The following is a 20,945-nucleotide window of genomic DNA, read 5'->3' on the forward strand; positions in this document are numbered from 1 at the left end:
TTTTCAAATCATGTTTCAACTGAATTTACCATAGGAGAACTCCAATTAAGCTGCTGAAACATCTCAAGAATGATTAGTGGAAACAGAATGTACCTGAGCTCAATTTAGAGCTTCACGGCAAAGGCTGTGAATACTTGTGTACATGTGATTTTTCAGGTATTTCATTTTTAATAAATTTGTAACAATTTCAAAAAATCTTTTTTCACATTGTTATTATGGGGTATTGTGTGTAGAATTTTGAGGAAATAAATTAATTTAATCAATTTCGGAATAAGGCTGTAACATAAAATATGTGGAAAAAGTGAAGTGCTATGAATACTTTCCATATGCACTGTAAATGTACAATTCATGAATGATAACTGATCATTAAAAACAAGAAAACCTGAGCTAAAACCACATTTCCCCGAAGGCACACTAGGCTGAAAGCATAAAAAATGGCAAAAGATTGCAAAATCTTTATGTTGGAACTTAAATAGCGAGCTGAATTGCACAAATATGAAGATGGCAGCAAAGAGAGAAATAAAAAAATGAGCAACATCTCCAAAAAAAAATTTAAGATGGCGGTGTGGGTGGAGCAAAGTGTCATATCTGACAAGAAGACTGAGGTTAAAAGGCTTTCAGTGGAGACATAAATCAATTGCATGCAGAAATAAAAGGAACAAAGCAGCAAGCGAAAGCAAAGTAAGTGTCACCTTGGTCAGCAGGTGAGAGGGTTTTCCTGCAATGTTTTTCAGAATCAGAGAGGTCTCCCTGTCCAGATACGAGTGCTTAAAGGTGCAGGGAAAAGACAAACAGATTAATCAGTGCAATGATTACTGTGATTTCAAAAATGATAGAAACGCAAACTTGATTGTGGTGAAGCTTAGAAAGTGTGGAAGCATTGCCTGAGCATTTTGTTTTTTTTTTCTTAATTAGAAAGAGATGGCATATTCAAGTTTAGATGTAAAACATAATTAAGAGAACTGTTTAGTACACTTATTTAAGCCCTCAACGAAATCGTGTTCTCTTTTAAAACCCCTTATACATCAAGCACTGAGATTAAATCTCTCCTGATATACTGTCATTTTCCTTTTGAAATTAAAATGATGGTGTTTTAAAACCTGGAGTTATCAGTACTGTGAGAATAAACACTAGGTGTACACATATTCTTTACCCCTTTCACACACACATACACACACTTACAGTACTTTGATCCACCTCCCCCTCCTGTGAGGTAAAGTCAAGATGCCGTCTGGTAGTTTTACCATTGGCTCTGCGCAGTAACACATGCTGACATCACATACAGAAAAGGTGCAAACAGAAATGTTAATCATGCAAGAAAACAAAGCAAACGAGGCATGCACAAGCAAGGGTCAATACATGTCACTCTTGCAAAACATTCTAGGGTAACACTTAAGTTTATAGGTCACAATTAACACTAATAACTACTGCTTTATTACCTGCCTGTTAGTAAGATATTAACTGTTCCTTAGTAGTTATTCTTAATATCTTATTCTACATCCCTAATCCTACCCAAAACCTAAACCCAACTTCTATCTTACCATCTATTAATAAACAGCAGTGTTTTTAAACTCATAGTGTTAGTTAATGGGTTGTTATTACCGTAAATTGTGACCTAAACTAAAGTGTTACCGTTTACAGTAATGAACATACAATGGAAGTATATGTGCTACATAAGGTTTGTTTTCGTTATTCAATTATGACATTTCTGTCAAAGATTTTAGGGTAACACTTACTTACAATAAGGTTGCATTAATTAATGTATTTACTAACATGAACAAACAATGAACAATACAGTAAATACAGTATTTAATCGTAAGTTTTTTAACATTAGTTAATGAAAATAGTTGTTTATTGTTAGTTCATGTTAACTCACGGTGTATTAACTAATGTTAACAAGCATGAATTGGGATTTTAATAATGCATTAGTAAATGCTGAACTGTGATTATAAATGGTGTATAAGTATTGTTCATTATTAGTTCAGGCTAATAAGCGCATTAATGTGTGAGCGATGTTAGTTAATCTTTTATTTGTGAAACTCACATAGATATATATATATATACATATAAACATTAAACACAGACCTCATCAGAAACTGAAGCTCACCTGTACTTGCTTGGTGTATAAAAAAATAAAAGGATAAAACCAAATGCAATATTCAAACACTTTTGAATTGTTTTCTAAAATAAGAATGTAGGTTTGTCCCGTTAATAGGCTTGTCCAGTTTCAAAATGGTCCTTTTGAAACTGTAGTTATGCATTACCAGTGCAAATCCAGTAAAGTGTTACGAGTTAGCTTGATGTAAACAATACTTTGCTGATAGTTACATCATGTCCCTACTCTGGTATCCTTGCACATTAGGTGAGAAAGTTTATTGGCATTATGTGCTCATGACTTGCAAGGTTTGAAAGAAATTTCATCACATTATTCTTGCACGTTTAGCACGTATACCACATCCTTTTTTGGCCATACTTTGGAACTAGTGTGTATTTGACATTTACTGTGGTGCACTGTTTTGCCAGATATAATTCCATTGTCAGATCTTTCCTGTAAACATACTTTTGTTTGATTTTAGTTTTTCTTTTAAGATATTGTACATATAAAATGTAATTTTTTTTAACCTGATCGTCCCATTTAACAGCTCTTATATTTCCTTGCTTCATTATTCAATACCACGGGTTTTCAACCTTCAAGGTGCAATCACACAAAGGAATTTATCATCCAAGCCATTAGCGATTGTCAAAGATATGTGTGTATACTTATTTATTTATTTATGCTGGTCAGCAAATTTTCATGACCAACTAGACCACAAGCAAAATCTATGTGGCAAAATTTTTCTCTCTCATACAAAACTCCTGTTCATGTAGATTCCACAACTACTGGATTTTGCCCAAAATAATCTGTAGGAAACAGTAAATGTGACTGCCCCTCTACAGGACAATGACTCTCTACTTATATCGATAAATATTTTTTTTTTATCTTATAGGTACACTAGGAGTAGTGCATCTATAAGATAAAAAATTATCATATCATTTTCAAATATTCCACACATAATGCTTATACAATGTGCATGTTTTAATATTTCTACGTGAGACTCTGGTTGAAAACCCTCATTTCATATTAATATAGAAAACATTATGCATTAGATTATATTTGTTGCACATCAAGGCCTTTTCTTAGTGTAAAAATAAAGTACAAACAACACATGCATTTAAATGAGTTAGCTTAGCTATGTAGCATAGTCACACGCTAATGTTTACAGTGACCATGCAAAGCACAAAATCTATGTCTCTTCATGTCATGTAAAACTGTCATGCAGCAGGATTCGTGCACTCATTCTCTCTCATACACAAACGTGAAATGCTATCACACTGTTTAAATGAGTTAGCTTAGCCATGTAGCATAGTCACATGCTAATGTTTACAGTGTCCATGTTAAGCACAAAGTCTCTACATGTCATGTAATACTGTCATGCAGCAGGATTTGTGTACTTATTCTCTCTTACACACAAACATGAAATGCTATCACACTGTGAAAACAACAGTTCTAGTTTACATCTCAAACCACAGCATGTATTTTTAGCTGAGTGGAGTGTGAGGATCTGTACATCTTGGTGTGGATGAGCAATGCTGTGGTTAGAAGAGTGGCGTAATCGCATCTTTCAGTTTTATTGGATTGTCTTCCCAGTTTCTGACATCCGTATTAAAAACTATTAAAGTGGAGTGTGGGTGCTTGTCAGAAATTAGTTATATATGCGCATGAGTGTGAGAAATATGTGGATTGCCGAGAGATGACTCGGCTATAATGATTTCATGATGAATTCAGTGAAACCCCGATCATCACATTTCCCAAAACCACAAAGCAGACTTTGCCCTCAACAAACGAATAAACAACTACTATGAATAGAACTGTGTGTTTGTCTGGGTCAGAGGGAATGTTCGCTGTCCAAGTAAAGAGACCCTGTTTGTTCTAAATTATTTAGTGAATAACAGGATAAACATATGAAATGTAAATTACTCTTTGTTTTTGGCAGCAATTACACTGAAGGCAAGACATTAATTCAAAACAGAATTATGACTAAGCCTAGTTCTTCTCCTATCTGAAGATGCACAGATGGGAAAATCATTTTCAATTTAGAAAATTGTTCCTTTTAATACCCACATATGCACACATATACAGACCAACAATAAACAACTCTTATTATGTGTGTTATTGTAAAGAAAACTTCTAATGAAAATGCTAGATTTCTCTACAGATCTGTTTGTTTTAAATATATTAAGCAGTTCTTTTTTACTTTAAGAAATAGTTTTATTACACTATGCAAAACAACAACAATATGATTTTTAATATATATTTCTTAGAAATGAGTAGTTGTATCATTGTTTTGACTATGCACCTCAAAAAATATCAAAATAAATTTGAGATTGAAAATTAGCTTGAACTGAAGAGGTGTACTCAAGTCACTACACTTTAAAGTGTAAAATGTAATACATTTCTATTAAAAGTGCATTCAGTAGGTCTTTAGCATCACAGTTTTTTGACTACTTTTAAAGGGATAATTCACCCAAAAATTAAACTGCCTCATTATTATTTACTCTTCCTCATATGGTTTTAAACCTTTATGAGTTTCTTTCATATGTTGAACTCAAATAAAGATATCTGAAGAATACTGGTTGCCAGCACTCATCGACTTCCATTGTAAGAAATAAAATACCATGGAAGTAAAAATACCAGAATTTTTCAAAATATAATTTTTTTTTGTGTTTAACCAAAGAAATAAATTCAAATAGGTTTTGAACAAGTGAAGGTTAAGTAAATGCTGTCCGAATTTTTATTTTTAGGTGAACTATGCATTTAAGTCCTAATATTAAAAAAAAGTTTTTTTTGCATTGCTATCATAGTGGATCAGCTGAACAATCCTTTTTAAAGAGATTATCAAATGATAATGAAATGTCTTCTCATCTTCTCACATAACTGTATTTTGATGACTATTTCAAGTATTTCACTCAAAAATGAAAGTTTACTCACCCTCAAGTGGGTTTTTTTTATGCTAAAAGAAGATATTTTCATACCAGTAACTACTGACTTCCACAGTATGATAAACAAATGCTGTGGAAATGAATGATTACTGGTTTCCACCTTTCTTCAAAACATCATCTTTTAGGTTCAGCAAAAGAAAGAACTCAAACAGGTTTGTGACAAGTGAAATAGGAGTAAATGATGACAGCATTTCAGTTTGGGTGAACTATTCCCTTGATATGGATTTCTTAGGATTTACTAAACAAATCAGCGCAATCCCATAAACAGCCCTGATGCTAGTGAAAGGTTCTGGAGTTGATTTACTCACAATGCGCAAAATAAAGAACAGTCACACCAGCTCATTTCTATAATGACCAATGCAATCAACCAAAGAGCAGTGGAAAATAAAATAAAAATAATATTGCTTGGCAATCGATATCTTGGGGTAACCCAATCCTCTGGCAATTGAAATAAATAAAAAAAAATTTATAGAACACCATGTGTTCTCTGTTATCTGAATTTCTTCTCCTAACAGCAACTATAGCAGCATGTCAATCCCAAAACTGGTTTACATCTGGATGTTAAGTATTAACATTAAAACTAATAATCGCACCGTGTGATTTGTTTAAATAATGTTCTGCTATTTGGCATCTGAAAGGACAAAATTCAACAAATGCATATGCAAAATCCCTTGACTATTACGCCAGAATGAGAGCATATTCCTAGACCTATTAGCCTAGAAAATAGCAACTTTTCTGCCAGTCTTAACACATGATGTAACTATAAAACAGTTTTATGCCCAGCTACGCTAAACATGTCCTCGCCAGACCTGGAGATTGGTAGAATGGATTAAAAATGGTCAACTCTAGGGAACTTAAGCCTATGAGACTATTAAAAATAAGCCTATTTCCAAAAAAGTGGCATTCCTTTAACACCAGCTGCAAAAAAATTAAACATAAATTAAAACAATTTAAAAACACTAATTTCTAAATGACTTTAAATATGTAATGGAGCTTGAATCTAGGTTTGGACTGTTAATAAATCTGAGTTTTTATTTTTAAACTTATAAAATTTGGACTTTAGCACTAAATGCACTTTTAATCTGTAAAAAAAAAATACTAAAAATATAAATATAATCAAGTTAATTTGGGAAAATTTGGATCATCTAAACTGTTGTGAAGATTAAACCACATTCATTACTAAAGAAACCCAGCCTGATTTAAAGAGCCCATAGTATACATTAAAAAGGGTCATATTTTGGTTTTAAGGGTCTCCAACAACAGGCTGATATGCATGCAAGGTCAAAAAACACTTTCATAGTCTCATAATATATGCATTTATTTATCCCTAATTATCCCAGCGACTCCCATATGAATCGTTCAGTGATTAATTTGTTCCCAAACCCCTCCTTACTGCGAAGCTAATCTGTGCTGATTGGACAAATGACAGCCTTCACAGCAAGACAGAGTGAAATGCCTAGCACGGATTATCAACACTATAGAAGTAGTCAGAGGGCATAGTGTATGTGTGAGCATACCTGCCAACACTCCTGTTTTTCCTGGGAGTCTCCAGTATTTCAGACCCATCTCCAGCCACCCACCCATCTTGTTATTTATCCCGGAAAACTCCAGTAACTTCAACTGCTACAGTGTTTGTCTTCCTATTTTTCTTTGCTAATGCGGTAAGTTTTAACTTAACAAGTTTTAACTTTAACTTAAGGCTTAAGTTTCGTATCAACATCACGCTAAAACGGCTAAAGACTCGTTATCAAGACGATTCATTTGAAGCACTATGAGTCGACTCTTTTATAAATGAATTAATAGTTTTAAACATTGGGCACTTTCAGATTTAAGCCTTAGCTGGATATTTCACTTCACTTAAGAGCTGTGTTACACACTACATGGAAGGTCATTCTCAAAAACCCATAATAGGGGCTCTTTAAACATTTATCTCTGTGGAGATAGCAAATGTCCCTCTGCCCTTTTCTGTTCCAGATACTTATTTTCTAGAGTTGTGCTTCAGATTTAAGCCCTCACATCTGCTTTCAGTTTTCCCTGTGCTGTCTCACTCTTTAGAATCCCAGCTAATATTTCTCTCCCAGTTTCTCCCAGTGGAAAAAAAGCAGCATCAGCTATGAAATAATTCAAAAGAACAACATAATCAAAAACATCCCGTTTGTGTGTGTTTTACCTCTGTGCTAGTCTGGCTTTGGTTCTGTGACTGAGTCTCGTTCTCCTGTCCTCGAATATCCAGCGAGTCCATGCTAGATGCAGAGGCAGAGTTGACGCTTGACCTGGACGAATGACCGATGGAACGCACTTCCTGGTCGCTGACTGTCCCGACTGACCCTGTTCGCCGATGATGTGAGTTAGAAGGTGGATTAGCAGATGAATATGATGAGGAGGAAGACTCAGAAGTCTGTCTCGCTGCTTCATCCATGCTCAAGGATGCCTTTTCCAGCTGAGCAGTGATGTCATCCAGGGAGAAGTTGGAGGCCAGGGGTCGAGATTGACTGTTACCACCCCGAACAGTGGAGGCGGGTGAGGCTCGGGTGCTGCTGCTGGTGCTTCCACCACTGCTGCCCCCTCCGCTGTGTTTCGTGCTGGCTGAGCGTCCGGTGGGCCTTTGTTTGGATTTGCCATCTAAGGTCTTGCTTATGGGTTTGCCGATGGTGCTAAGTTCTTGCTCTATTGAGCACAGGTCAGCCATGAGAGCATCCAGGTCCACCGTCTCACCCTGATTAATGGCTTCTGCATGGACAGACAGGGGATCATTTAAATGTATAGTTTTTTTATTCTTTTAGAAAGTATTTATATTAATAGACACACTGATAAAAAGTGCCAAATCTTTTTATATTAAGATGCACAGATTCTTTATCAATGATTATAATAGAATTATTAAGTTTCTTGATCATCAGTTAAGCATTAGGTTTTGAAATTTTATTAATCATATTTATTTTTAAAAAGTTTAATGTAAACTATTAAGTTTTTTCTTTTACAGAACATACATTTTTATTTGGCAATAAATTAGCATTAATCAGCATCCTGTAGTGTTTTTAAAAATGTATTTTTATAAACACATTTTCTTTTCAAAATTAATTTAATTACATTTCAAAACAACTTTAAGCAGCACAATTATTTTTATATATTTATAGTCATAGGATATGTTATTTAATTACCATGTCGTTATATTACATGCTTTTGGCTGCTACAAATTGAACTTTGCTAACAGAGTATAAAACTAAGAAAAAAAAAAGAAGATAAAAATATATATTTATACATTTATACATAATATACATTTATACAACAGTTCTGTCTGGTTCTCGAATTTGATTGGCTTATAGCAGTGCGATATTCTGCAATATCAAAACTCGTTCAGCTTCCTCACCCTTCTGTATTACGCGGCCCACATAGTGACAACAGATGAATAAACTCATTACAGTTTGACCAATATTGCTGCTTTTGGAACACATAATATACTTTTGAGGCTTTTTTAGTTGAGAATGTAGTTGTTTAGTTTGCAAATCATTCATAAGGATAGTGCCTATTTTAAATATTTTAATATTTGTGAGATACAGCACGTCAGCATCCATCAGTTGATGTTCCACCACAAGATGGTGACACAGACCGCATAAAAAGCCCTTAGAGGAGAAAAGATCATCGAACTTTTAAAGTACAGCAGATCAAAACATTGTAAAATTGGTGAGTGACATTCTAAATTGATCTCTCTCTTGTTTATGTTGCAGTGTTGTATTTAAACTATAGTAATTGCAGTATTGTATTTTGTATTGAGTGTGAGATGAGACTCGCATATCAGGAATGTATGCATTTTGTTTATGAGTTACTTTTTGGTTGGCCATCTGTTTGTTTCTAATGAGTCTCCTGTTTTCGTTACTGCAGACTGGTTCAGTAAAAAGAAAAGAAGAAGAAATGCCTGCATGTGTTTAGCGTTTTTCCTTATCGCAACCACAACAGTAATCTGGTAGTGTTTGCTTTGTTGTGGCTTTTTCGGGGATTAATTATAGTGATCTCCCGATTACAACAGAGAAATACTGGTAAATGTCTCTAGACTAATGGCATTTCATGCCATTCAGCCTTATAATCTTAAAATGTCAGCAAAATCACCTGTTTTGTCATCACTTTGCACATTACCTTTAGAGAATCATTCAAATACTAGCTCTAAAGTGACATTTGTGAAGTAGCAATGGTTTCTGCTGTTCTGACATCAGCTGCAGATGTGAATGAATGGCAGAAGAAAGTTCCTCAAACAAAAGGGCTATGAGACTCTACATGTTTGATTTTCTTTTTTATATACAATATTATGCCATCAAACTGTTGTATAAATGTAATATCACACTCTGCTAATCGTGATATATATTATATAACACAATTTATATATATATTTTTTTACAATATTACCTTTTTCAATCAAAAAAATAAAATACTGAGGAGTATGAAGACTGCTTTCAGAAATTGTACGAAAAAATCCAACCATCCCCAAACTTTAAAGAAGAGAATGATTTTATAAAGCTACAACAATTTTGCTGTTATGCAGGCATTTTGGAAAATAATTAATTTAAATGGATGTCAAAACAACACTGTATCTAAAACATGTGAAGGCGGTTTGAGTGAGATTTCATGTGATAATGAATGTTGAGCAATCAGAGGTGTGTGTGTGTGTGTGTGTGTGTGTGTGTGTGTGTGTGTGTGTGTGTGTGTGTGTGTGTGTGTATGTGGGTGGGTGGTAGTCTAACCATTGATGTTGTACATAGAGAAACGATAGGAGAAATTGGCAAGGTTTGTTTCTTGTCTGAGAGGAGCTTTTTGTACTTTCTCAGGACGCCCATCATCCAAACTCTAAATCAAAGACAGAAATGGGGGAAGGTTACATTATGCAAGGTGAGATAAATCATCAGCATATACAATAATAAACACAATGCATCCGAAGGCTATTCTGGTTGAGCTTTTTATTTTTGTTATGGCTACTTAATGATTTCAAAATTTTTATATTGTCTGTCAATAATAAATATACTTAATGATAGTTTACCTAAAAATGAAAAGTTTGTCTTAATTATTCACCCTTTACTTGTTCTAAAACTTTATGATTTTCTTTTTTTCTATTTGACACACAATAAGGAAATAGTTTGAAGAAAGCTGTAAACCTGTAACCATTGTGTTGTTCACAGTGTTTGTTTTTTCTACTATGGATGTCAATGGTTACATGTTTTCAGCATTCTTCAAACGATTTCCTTTTGTGTTCAACAGAATTTGAGTAAATAGTGAGTAAATAGTAAGTACATTTTCATTTTGGGGCAAACTATCCCTTTAATGAACTCGTTAACATGAACAAAATATACAGTTGAAGTCATAATTATTAGCTCGCCTGAATTATTAGCCCCCCTGTTTATTTTTTCCCAAATTTCTGTTTAATGGAAACTTTTTTCCAACACATTTCTAAACATTATAATTTTAATAACTCATTTCTAGTAATTGATTTATTTTGTCTTTGCCATGATGACAGTAAATAATATTTTACTAGATATTTATCAAAACACTTCTATACAGCTTAAAATGACATTTAAAGGCTTAACTAGGTTAATTAGGTTAACTAGGCAGATTAGGGTAATTAGGCAAGTTATTGTATAATGATGGTTTGTTCTGTAAACAGTCGAAAAAAAAAATGCTTAAAGGGGCTAATAATTTTGACCTTAAAATGGTTCATAAGAAAATAAAAACTGCTTTTATTCTAGCTGAAATAAAACAAATAAGACTCCAGAAGAAAAAATATTATCAGACATACTGTGAAAATTTCCTTGCTCTGTTAAACACCATTTAGGACATATTTCAAAAGAAAAAAAAATTCAAAGGGGGGCTAATAATTCTGACTTCAACTGTTTATATGTTTGATCTCTAATATTAAATAGTATTTGATATAATGTTCATATTACAACTTACATGACCCTATATTATTCATCTCTAAACAGAACGTATTGGATTCAATCAAATTATTTACCTATATCTACATTTCCTGAGAAAAGCCCCCAAAATTCAAGAGTGAATGTCACCTGTGTGAGCTTGTCCAGTTCTCCCAACCAGGCACCAAACATCTTGTCTAGATCCTGGTCCTCCTTATCGCTGTCTTCTTCGGCAGCATGGTCCAGCTCATCATCTGAAACCTGCTCCATATCTGCTGTGACACACAAACAAACACACGCACCCTCAGTACACGATTCAGCCGATGAGGAGCCATGTCCACATCAACAGACCACCTGATGTCTAAACATACAGAACATCACAGATACTGCACCCTGCTAACAAAGCATACCAAAAATTCAAGATCGACCTGTTGGGTTTGATGTGTCAATACTATTAGGTGTTGATTCAGTGTCAACTGAAGGATGACATACATGATCACATCTTGTCAAGATGATTCATTTATTTTCCTCACGTGCAACATTGCATCCGATATTAGTTTGTCTCTGATATCTGAAATCCCCATGGCAACCCTTATATCTTTAAGGGTCATGATATGCATCTGGAATCCCTTAGCTTAACATCTGTCAGTCTGGCATCTACAAGAAAAACTCAGATTTTTTTCATCGTTTTCATTTATGCTGTCATGTCGGTGTAAAGAGAGTCATTATTTCAAGGTTGCCTTCTGAGAGGGTGTGATGTGGTTGTTATGGTAACCTCAGCTCTGCCTCAAAGACTGGCATAGTTGCTATGGCAACACTCTCTAGATCTTCCACTATCAGTTTCACCCCCATCATTGCCATGACAACTCCTGCTGTACCTTCCACTGTAATTTCTGATGAAAACACATGCTGATTATAGGGTAATGTAATAAAATTACACAAAGCACCAAAAGTACTTCTGTGTCGTTTTTAATGAATTATACATGACATGTAAACACACACAAACACACACAAACAAAACATGCAGTTGGATGAATCTGTTTCACTGTAGTGTACTGAAAAGGCATTTCCAGATGTTAAATTGGAAACACTGAAGTCAAGAGAGCGATGGGTGGGTGTGTGTTAGTAATGACCTTAATAGAATGGAGGTGAGAGGATAATCATCGCCCTCTAGTGGACACCAAAATAACTGAGGTTTAGTCACAGCTGGCACTCAAAACAAAAGCACTTGAGTCAGCACGTGTGTAAGCATATATTATGGTTTTACAAGTTGAGTCATAGTTGGGTGAATGAATAAAGGATGATGAACGACTACCAGATGAGTCAAACAAAGCATAGACACATATTGATGATTCACTTTCACTATCAGCACAGGACATGCTGACAGCCCTTTTCCAAATTTACTGTTACATGTAATAAATCTCATTTAATATATATTTATACTAGTGGTGGGCTGTTATCTGGGTTAACGTCGTACATTAACACGAGACTGTTATCGTGCGATAAAAAAACAAACAAAAAAACACCGTTAATCTATTCTCAAAGTTGGGTTGGGAAGAATTGATTTACTTCTTTTCCTTCAATTATGCCCTTAACAGGCTCAAAGTGTAGACACAATTCTACACATGTTCTGAGGTCCTCTTTACCTTAGAGACCCTTTTACTCTTTGATCCAGCAAGGGAGTGCCTGTGTGTTTGTACTAATGGTTTTACCAGGTAGGGCACCTCGATATTGGAAAAACTTGATACTGCAATATTTTATAGAGTTTCACAAGATATTATGAATAGTACTATTTGATGGTTTTCTGGTGAGTCTAACAGCATTCAGGTACACCAATTGAATAATCACAATGCAAAACATGCTTTTCTTCGTCTCAAAAAAAAAAAATACTTAGATCAAGTAAAACATTGTTTTGTTTTCACCATCAGAAGAAATATATCCAAATTAAGAGATTTTCTCAAGCTAAATTATCTGTCAGTGGGGTAAGTGAAATAGTCTTGTTTTCGTTTTGAAATGTAAATATTTGGATTAGAAACAAGACAAAAATTAAAATTATCTTTTTTTTTTTTTTGCATAAATCATATAAATTCCATATAAAGATATTAATTAAAAACAATTCTGTAGCTCCTGCTCAACTGAGACTCAACATTGCATATCTTTGCGATTTGACTATTGCGGATGCGCACATTGTGATATCGATGCTGAAACCATATATTGTGCAGCCCTAGTACCAGGCATGAAAGTAGACCCAATGTTAAGAGACCTTAGTTTTTTTAAGAAAATATTTTGTTTATTCAACTCAATTACATGCAGTAAACTCGTATCCTAGCTGTGAACCTGCAGTAGGTATGTTAATTAACTTTACTCTAAATATTACAGTAACAAAATTTATCTAAACCAGTCAATCTGTAGAGTACAAAGACTAAATATATTTCATTTACAATTGGTAAAATTGGGGTCTGTAAGATTATTATTATTATTTTTTAAAGAAATGGCTTTTGCTCAACATAGCTGTTGATGAAAGAAAATATTAGTAAAGGCAGGAATCGTGAGATATAATTAAGATATTATATAACCATCCAGTATTTTAATAAACTAGTTTAGTATTTCTGCATAATAATTGTACGGAATAAAATGTTAGAATGTCCATATATATATATATATATATATATATATATATATATATATATATATATATATATATATATATATATATATAAAAAAAAACACATATACATTTTAAACCTAAATTATTTTGTAACACTATAAACATTTTCACTTTAATTTTTAAAAAATAATTTAATGCGTTTCTGCTAGGGGAAAAAGGATCTTGCTCAAACCAATTGGTATTTATTCTGATTCTAATAGGAATGATCACAAGGGTTCTTGCGATTAGTCTGACTTCATAAATATCACAGCAACCCCATCAAGAACAGCAGTATAAAAAAAACACATGAAAAAACAGTTGCAGAGACAGAGAGAGTCTCTTCAGAGCGTATGTTTGGTTTTGGAGAGTCCTGGTTCTGTTTTCTTACAACACAGTCCTGCTGATATTTAGTCTAACAGATCAGCAGGAGACTAAACCAAAGGTTTCATTATTATGAGAAGGCTTCAGACAACACTTGTGAGCAGCATCTTCTAGTGTTTGCATATGCAAGTCCAATGCAATGATGTTGACCTTATTCTACAATGCGGAAGTAGGCTCGTTTTTGTGATTGTGTTAGAACTTCTGGTTCAGTAGCCTTGGGAGAAATGAATATAATAAACAGCATAACACTAATCAAACTACTTGCTCTACAAACAAGTGTGTTCATGACTATACAGAGAAAGAATACAGACTAATTTATTAAGAAAACATCAGTTTGCACCAGCTGTTTTTAAAGTCTAAAAATGAATGGAAGTGAATGGGACCGGAAGTCTCGAGCCAAAAAGATTCAAATGGCTGTGCCCGCTCATATGCAAAGAATAAGGTCAATCAGAGACTTTTAGCAGACTGAAATTGCAAACACTCTTAAGTATACTCATGATCTTTAACTATTTTATAAAAATAATTACTTTACTTTTTTAATAATTGAGTTGTATATTGTAGTATATTATAGAATGTAATCTGGACAGATTAATTTAGCAATGTTATTGTGGCAGTTTAATATTAAAGGGCACCTATGGTGAACATCTACTTTACAAGCTGTTTGGACAGAAATGTGTGTAAGTATAGTGTACAAACTGTCATATTGGGTAAAATAAACTCAACCAGTCCTTTTTTTTAAATTTAACAACATAAAAACGGTGGACCAATTGGAGCGGTTTTCAGATTGACCACAACTTGACGTAGGAGTGCGGTCCCCCCGCCCACCAATATTGATTGACAGCTTCGCGCATTAACATGTCCGGTAGTCACGTGTATAATCATATCATCAAGAGAGGATGAGCGCAAAGCAACCGGAATTAAAAGGTCTGTTCAGTTTGCTAGGATTATCAATCATCTTCAATTGTAATTAAGAGTGAGTTTTACAAGTTTAAAATGTTTTAAAACATTTATGAATTATAGCGGTTCACTTCAGATTCACTTAATCAGCACAGCCGCGTGTCAGAACAATTATAAAAGAAGACGCTTCAATCCCGGTTTGTGGACGTTAAATCAGGTTTATTTTGTACATTAACATAACAGATATCCATACAGCAGTGGATATTACCAGTATCATGTCACATATGCGTGCAAAACGAGTGCAAAGCTTAACGCGCTGTCTCTCTCTCTCTCTGTGTGTGTGTGTGTGTGTGTGTGTGTATGTCTGCGCCATGTGTGTGTCCTCGCAGTGTGTGTGAACTTTGTAATGACATTGTGTGTGACTCATTGTTGCAACTCCACAAAAAAATGCATCAAATACTGATTGTTATAGTTCTTACTGTAGTATTTCTCACAAACGCTACGTGAGATCTGCTTCCTGAGGCAGCCGAGGGCGGCGATTGCTGACAGGCACGTGGGAACGGTGCGCGGGGAGGACTAGCCTTAAAGGCCCAGTACAAAAAAACAACAAAAGCTTTCCCAGCTGTAATACAGACAATTCAAACAGCTATAATAAATAATCTGATGGGTGTTTTGAGCTGAAACTTTACAGACACATTCTGGGGACACAAAAGACTTATATTAAATATGAAAAAGAGGTAACCAATGTGCCCTTTAAATGGGATATTTCAGTGAATTTTTAAAAACAACAACATGTATATGAAAATACATCAAATTTAGTTTTAGACATGTCATGTGGTATCTGATTTGAGGTTAGCAAGCTCAGCTAAAGCACAAAATGGTAGAAACTGTCAAATCTGTTAGTGGTTTAAAAATAACAAAACTAACAATTAGCAACAGAATCAGGTGTTCCCTATATCTATAAGAAATATAGATTTCTTGAAACATGGTATATTTATATAACATAAAATGGATTCTTTTAAAATGCTATTCAATTAATCTTTTATTTAAACATTAGTGGTGAAATATTGCAATATTGTGTGTTTTTTAAAATGGTTTAGCTCTAGGGCAGTATGATGGCTCAATGGTTAGCACTGTCGCATCACAGCACGAAGGTTGCTGGTTCAAGTCTCAGCTAGGCCAGTTGGCATTTCTGTGAGTAGTTTGCATGTCCCTTGTTTGTGTGGGTTTCCTCCGGGTGCTCCGGTTTCCCCCACAGTCCAAAGACATGCATTATAAGTGAATTGGGTTGCGACTAAAAGAGCATCCGATATGTAAAACATATGCTGAAATAGTTGGCGGTTCATTCTGCTGTGGTGACCTCTGAAGGAAAATTAATAAACAAACAGTTGAGCTCTAATTCAGACATAGTGTCACATGCTGCTCTTCACCTACATTATGAAATCTGCAATTTCAGATAGAGTCAACGTGCTTAATTTGGTAGACTGAAATGTGCTAATACTTCCTTCACACCCTCCTGCTCGGTCTCAGTAGTTTCAGAGCAGCAAGATGCTAATGATTCCTTCAGTCAGTCTTTTAGGAACGGCCATGGCTCTGCATAATCAGTCAAGCACAAAGAGGATAAATAAAGAGAGAGTGGAAAGGAGAGGGGAAAGGGTGGGACAAAGAGAGATTTGGCAGAAATATGGAGGAGCAGAAAATGAAATGGAGAGGAAGAAAGAGTGCAGAGGGAAATTAGAGAGGTGTGTTATCTTGGTACCCTGTTGCTTAACAGCTGCTGACTTCCATCAAGCTCCGCTAAGCTCTTTCTCTCTCACACACAGGAGGACTCAAAACCTGGACATTAAATACATTCTTCTTATTTTGTCGTGCACTTCTCACATCTAAAACATGTGGGTCATTCTATTGAATTCATGCCTTTTATATTTTGGAGGGGTAAATGCTAAAGAAACAAAACAAAAAAAGTGAACATTTGGGAACTAAAATACATCTATAAAATTATACAAATTTGTATTTTTGACTTTCTGAATGTCACAAACTATATTACTTCATTCCATTAACTTAAAGGGCACATAGGTTACCCCTTTTTTCATATTTAATTTCATATTTAAGTCTTTTGTGTCCCCAGAATGTGTCTGTAAAGTTTCAGCTCAAAACACCCATCAGATTATTTATTATAGCTGTTTGAAGTGTCTTCATTATAGCTGGAAAAAAGGTTTTGCTGTTTTTTGTACTGGCCCTTTAAGGCTAGTCCTCCCCGCCCACCGTTCCCACGTGCCTGTCAGCAATCGCCGCCCTCGGCTGCCTCAGGAAGCAGATCTCACATAACGTGTGTGAGAAATACTACAGTAAGAACTATAACAATCAGTATTTGATGCATTTTTTTGTGGAGTTGCAACAATGAGTCACACACAATGTCATTACAAAGTTCACGCACACACACAGCAAGGACACAAACACATAGCGCAGACACATACACACACATACACAAACGTAGCGCAGACATACACACACAAACGTAGCGCAAACATACACACACTCACATAGCTCAGACACGCAGACACAGAGAGAGAGAGAGAGAGAGAGAGAGAGAGAGAGAGAGAGAGAGAGAGAGAGAGAGAGAGACAGAGCGTTAAGCTTTGCACTCGTTTTGCACGCATATGTGACATGATACCGGTAATATCCACTGCTGTATGGATATCTCTTATATTCATGTACAAAATTAACCTGATTTAACGTCCACAAACCGCGATTGAAGCGTCTTCCTTTATAATTGTTCTGACACGCGGCTGTGCTGATTAAGTGAATCTGAAGTGAATCGCTGCAATTCATTACACACGTGCTCTGTTTTAAAACATTTTAAACATGTGAAACTTACTCTTGATCACGTTTGATGATTGCTTTTGAGAAATGTTATGTTTATTGCCCATGATATTGAAAAAAACATAGTGATGTTTTATTTCTCACCGATAAATATCGCGATATGAATATAATTTCTCAAGGCACCTCATAACTCAGTTTAGAAAGCATTCAGAATTTTACATTGATTATGATGATTTTGTGAGTAGCACGGTGGCATAGTGGGTAGCACAATTTCTTCACAGCAAGAAGGTCGCTGATTCGAGCCATGGCTGGGTCAGATGGCATTTCTTTGTGGAGTTTGCATGTTCTCCCAGTGTTCACTTGAGTTTCCTCCGGGTGGGTTCCCCCCACAAGTCCAAAAACATGTGGTATGGGTGAATTGGGTAAGCTAAAATTGTCCCAAGTGTATGTGTGTAAATGAGTGTGTATGGATGTTTCCCCGTGTTGGGTTGCGGCTGGAAGGGCATCCGCTGCGTAAAACATATGCTGGATTAGTTGGTGGTTCATTCCACTGTGGTGACCCCTTTTTAATAAAGGGACTAAGCCAAAGAGAAAATGAATAATGAATAATTATTTTATAGGCGAGTGAATGTGCATAAATATAAATTAATACAAAATAACCAACATATGAGTGAAATAAACCATTCTTTATGATTTTCTGGAGAGTCTAACGGTATGACTGTTAAAAATTAAATAATTAAAATTTAAAACAACACTGTATACAGTAGTACATTTGAAGCAGACACACGTTTGCATTAAAGTTTTCTAAAACAAATTTGACAACAACCGTTCTAGTTTAAAGACAATTTTGAAAAACATTTTGATCTGCTTCAATTGTTGAATCTTAATTATTGAAATAATTAAACTTTGTTAAAACAAGCAAACAAAAAATATCTAAGGCCCAAATGGTTTAAATCATCCACAATCGCAGACATCATGAAGATCTTTCACTATTTTAGGGTTAAACTTTGTTCTGAACTGTGCTTTCTGGTTAATTATCATTCCAACTTGACAATCCTGCGCTGTGACTATTCCAGATTAGCACATTGCTATATCAGTGCTGCACTCTCAAAAATAAAGAAACAAAATCTGTCACTGGGGCCATATGACTGAACAATGGTACCTTTAGGTACACTTTTGTACTTTTAAGGTTCGCTTTTGTACCCTTTGAGGTACTATGAGATACACATTTGTACATTTTAAGTGTTAATACATAACTTTAAAGACTTGTTAGCAACAAAAATGTACCGCCCCAGAAACAGATTTTTTACCTTTATTTCTGGGGTGTGTAACGAATTATATATTGTGCTCAGAAACCCTCATTTATAACCCTGTGCATATCCCATTATATAAAATAACACAAGTTTTAAAAAATTATCTTATAATTCACTGTGAGTACAAATTAAACATGGAGATCAGAGAGCCATAGGAACACAAATGGCAGTTATGTTAGAATGAGTGAAAAAGAGAAGGAGAAATTGAGGGAAAGACAGGAAATGTCCAGGATGTACAGAATTCCTCATTTCCCAAGCGAGCTGTTCAGTTACAGCTCTCCCACCACCCTACAGCAGCTGTTCTCTGACTGACACACATGTCCTCCTATGACATCATGACTGGCCAAGAAAGAAAACAAGGTTGAACAGCCAACCACCCTTTTCCATGTGCACAGTCTGACTCTATCAAGCAAATGCACTAACACACACACGTACACGCACACGCACACAGTTAAAAAACAGCAATAAGAAACACTACAGCTGTCACTCTTAACTCCCTGACCTCTTGCACAAACACACACAAGCACAAGTGTGCATAACTACACAAATAAACACACACACACAAACGACATGTGCACTAATGTTATTACTTAGCCCTACCCAAACACAGGACATATGGCAAAATGCACACAACACAGGCCTCAGAGTGCCATTCAAATCCAATAAATCACTTTCCAGCAGATGCCAACCTTTAAATTAACTTAACATAAAATGAGAAATGTTTGTGAATGTGTATGTGTTTGTGCACTTGTCCTTTGGCTTTGAACACACACTGATGTAAAAACAACAAAACAGACTGTCAGGAGGACAGACTGAATCCAAATGACCTCTTCTCTGTGGACGTGTCTATAGCTACACTCACTGAGACTCCTAATCACAATCCTCAGCTAGACAACGTGTCTGCGGCATATTTATAACCAAATATACCAATAAATACAAGAACAAAGCAATAAATAAACAAAAGAAAACTACAAGTTGCATAAAGAAAATAAGCTTATTTTTCATGATCATTAACCAAGGTTTTATATCATTTATTGTAAAAACGTTATGAATCTAATTAGGTTTTAGGGATATGGATTTAAATGATTTAACCTGTTAAGAGTTTAAAATAAATTTACACGCACATTCATTTTTCTTTGGCTTAGTCCTTTATTTATCAGGGGTCGCTACAGCTAAATGAACCACCAACTATTCCAGCATATGTTTTACACAGTGGATGCCCTTCCAGCCATATCCCAGTACTGGGAAACACTACTCTCACTTTCACACAATATGGTCATTTTAGTTAATCCAATTTACCTATAGCACATCTCTTTGGACTGTGGGAAAAACAGAAGCAGCCAGAGGAAATTAGTAGTGTAACGGATAACAAATCTCGCGGTTCGGAACGCACACGAACAAGCACATATGAGCTAAAATTAAAATTATACAAGTAAATTGTGAATTTGGGGATTCCCAAGCAAGTCAAGATTTTTTTTAATCGTATCTATTATACTGAAAAACAAAAGTATCTGCATTGACAATTAAAATGTTCTAAATAACTGAACTTTAAGCACTTTCATCCTGGATCAGATGTTGTTTGACACATTTTAAGCATAAATTTAAGCAACAATTCCTTCATGTCCACTTAAAAAAGCTAAATTTTTCTTTATTTCAACATTCTACTACTTTCCCCAAATGAACACAAACTTAGCAGATACAAAGTCAGCTTTTTAACTGACCCACTGCATTTTTATAACCAGTAGTTTCAAACAGCCGTTTCAACAGCACACTTGTCCATTTACGAACACACCAGTCATTACATTTCCAAAGTACTACCTGTGACCTTTGAACGCGTCACATTGAGACATTGGAAGAATATGTTACTGTACTGCCATACAAATGCCTGATTGTGTTTTGCAAGGGCAGCAATGAATAGATGTTTCACTAAAAGAGGTTAACATTTGGGTG

General features: G+C 35.1%; 1 protein-coding gene across 4 annotated transcripts in view; it reads right to left on the minus strand.

Moving 5' to 3' along the window:
• Positions 1–20,945, minus strand: part of raph1b (Ras association (RalGDS/AF-6) and pleckstrin homology domains 1b) — an 85,659-nt gene that overhangs the window by 22,017 nt on the left and 42,697 nt on the right. The window contains exons 3-7 of one of the 4 annotated variants that reach the window (XM_056458748.1): positions 11,085–11,206; positions 9,774–9,876; positions 7,211–7,770; positions 1,183–1,269; positions 693–767 (exon numbers count right to left, since the gene is read on the minus strand). In XM_056458748.1, coding sequence (XP_056314723.1) covers positions 693–767; positions 1,183–1,269; positions 7,211–7,770; positions 9,774–9,876; positions 11,085–11,204 — 945 coding nt within the window. In that variant the 5' untranslated portion in view covers positions 11,205–11,206. Of the gene's footprint in view, positions 1–692; positions 768–1,182; positions 1,270–7,210; positions 7,771–9,773; positions 9,877–11,084; positions 11,210–20,945 lie in introns of all 4 variants that reach the window. The other 3 variants (XM_056458756.1, XM_056458764.1, XM_056458772.1) reach the window with 3 other exon arrangements.

This window comes from Danio aesculapii, chromosome 1 (genome assembly GCF_903798145.1).
Source record: "Danio aesculapii chromosome 1, fDanAes4.1, whole genome shotgun sequence".
NCBI lineage: Eukaryota > Metazoa > Chordata > Actinopteri > Cypriniformes > Danionidae > Danio > Danio aesculapii.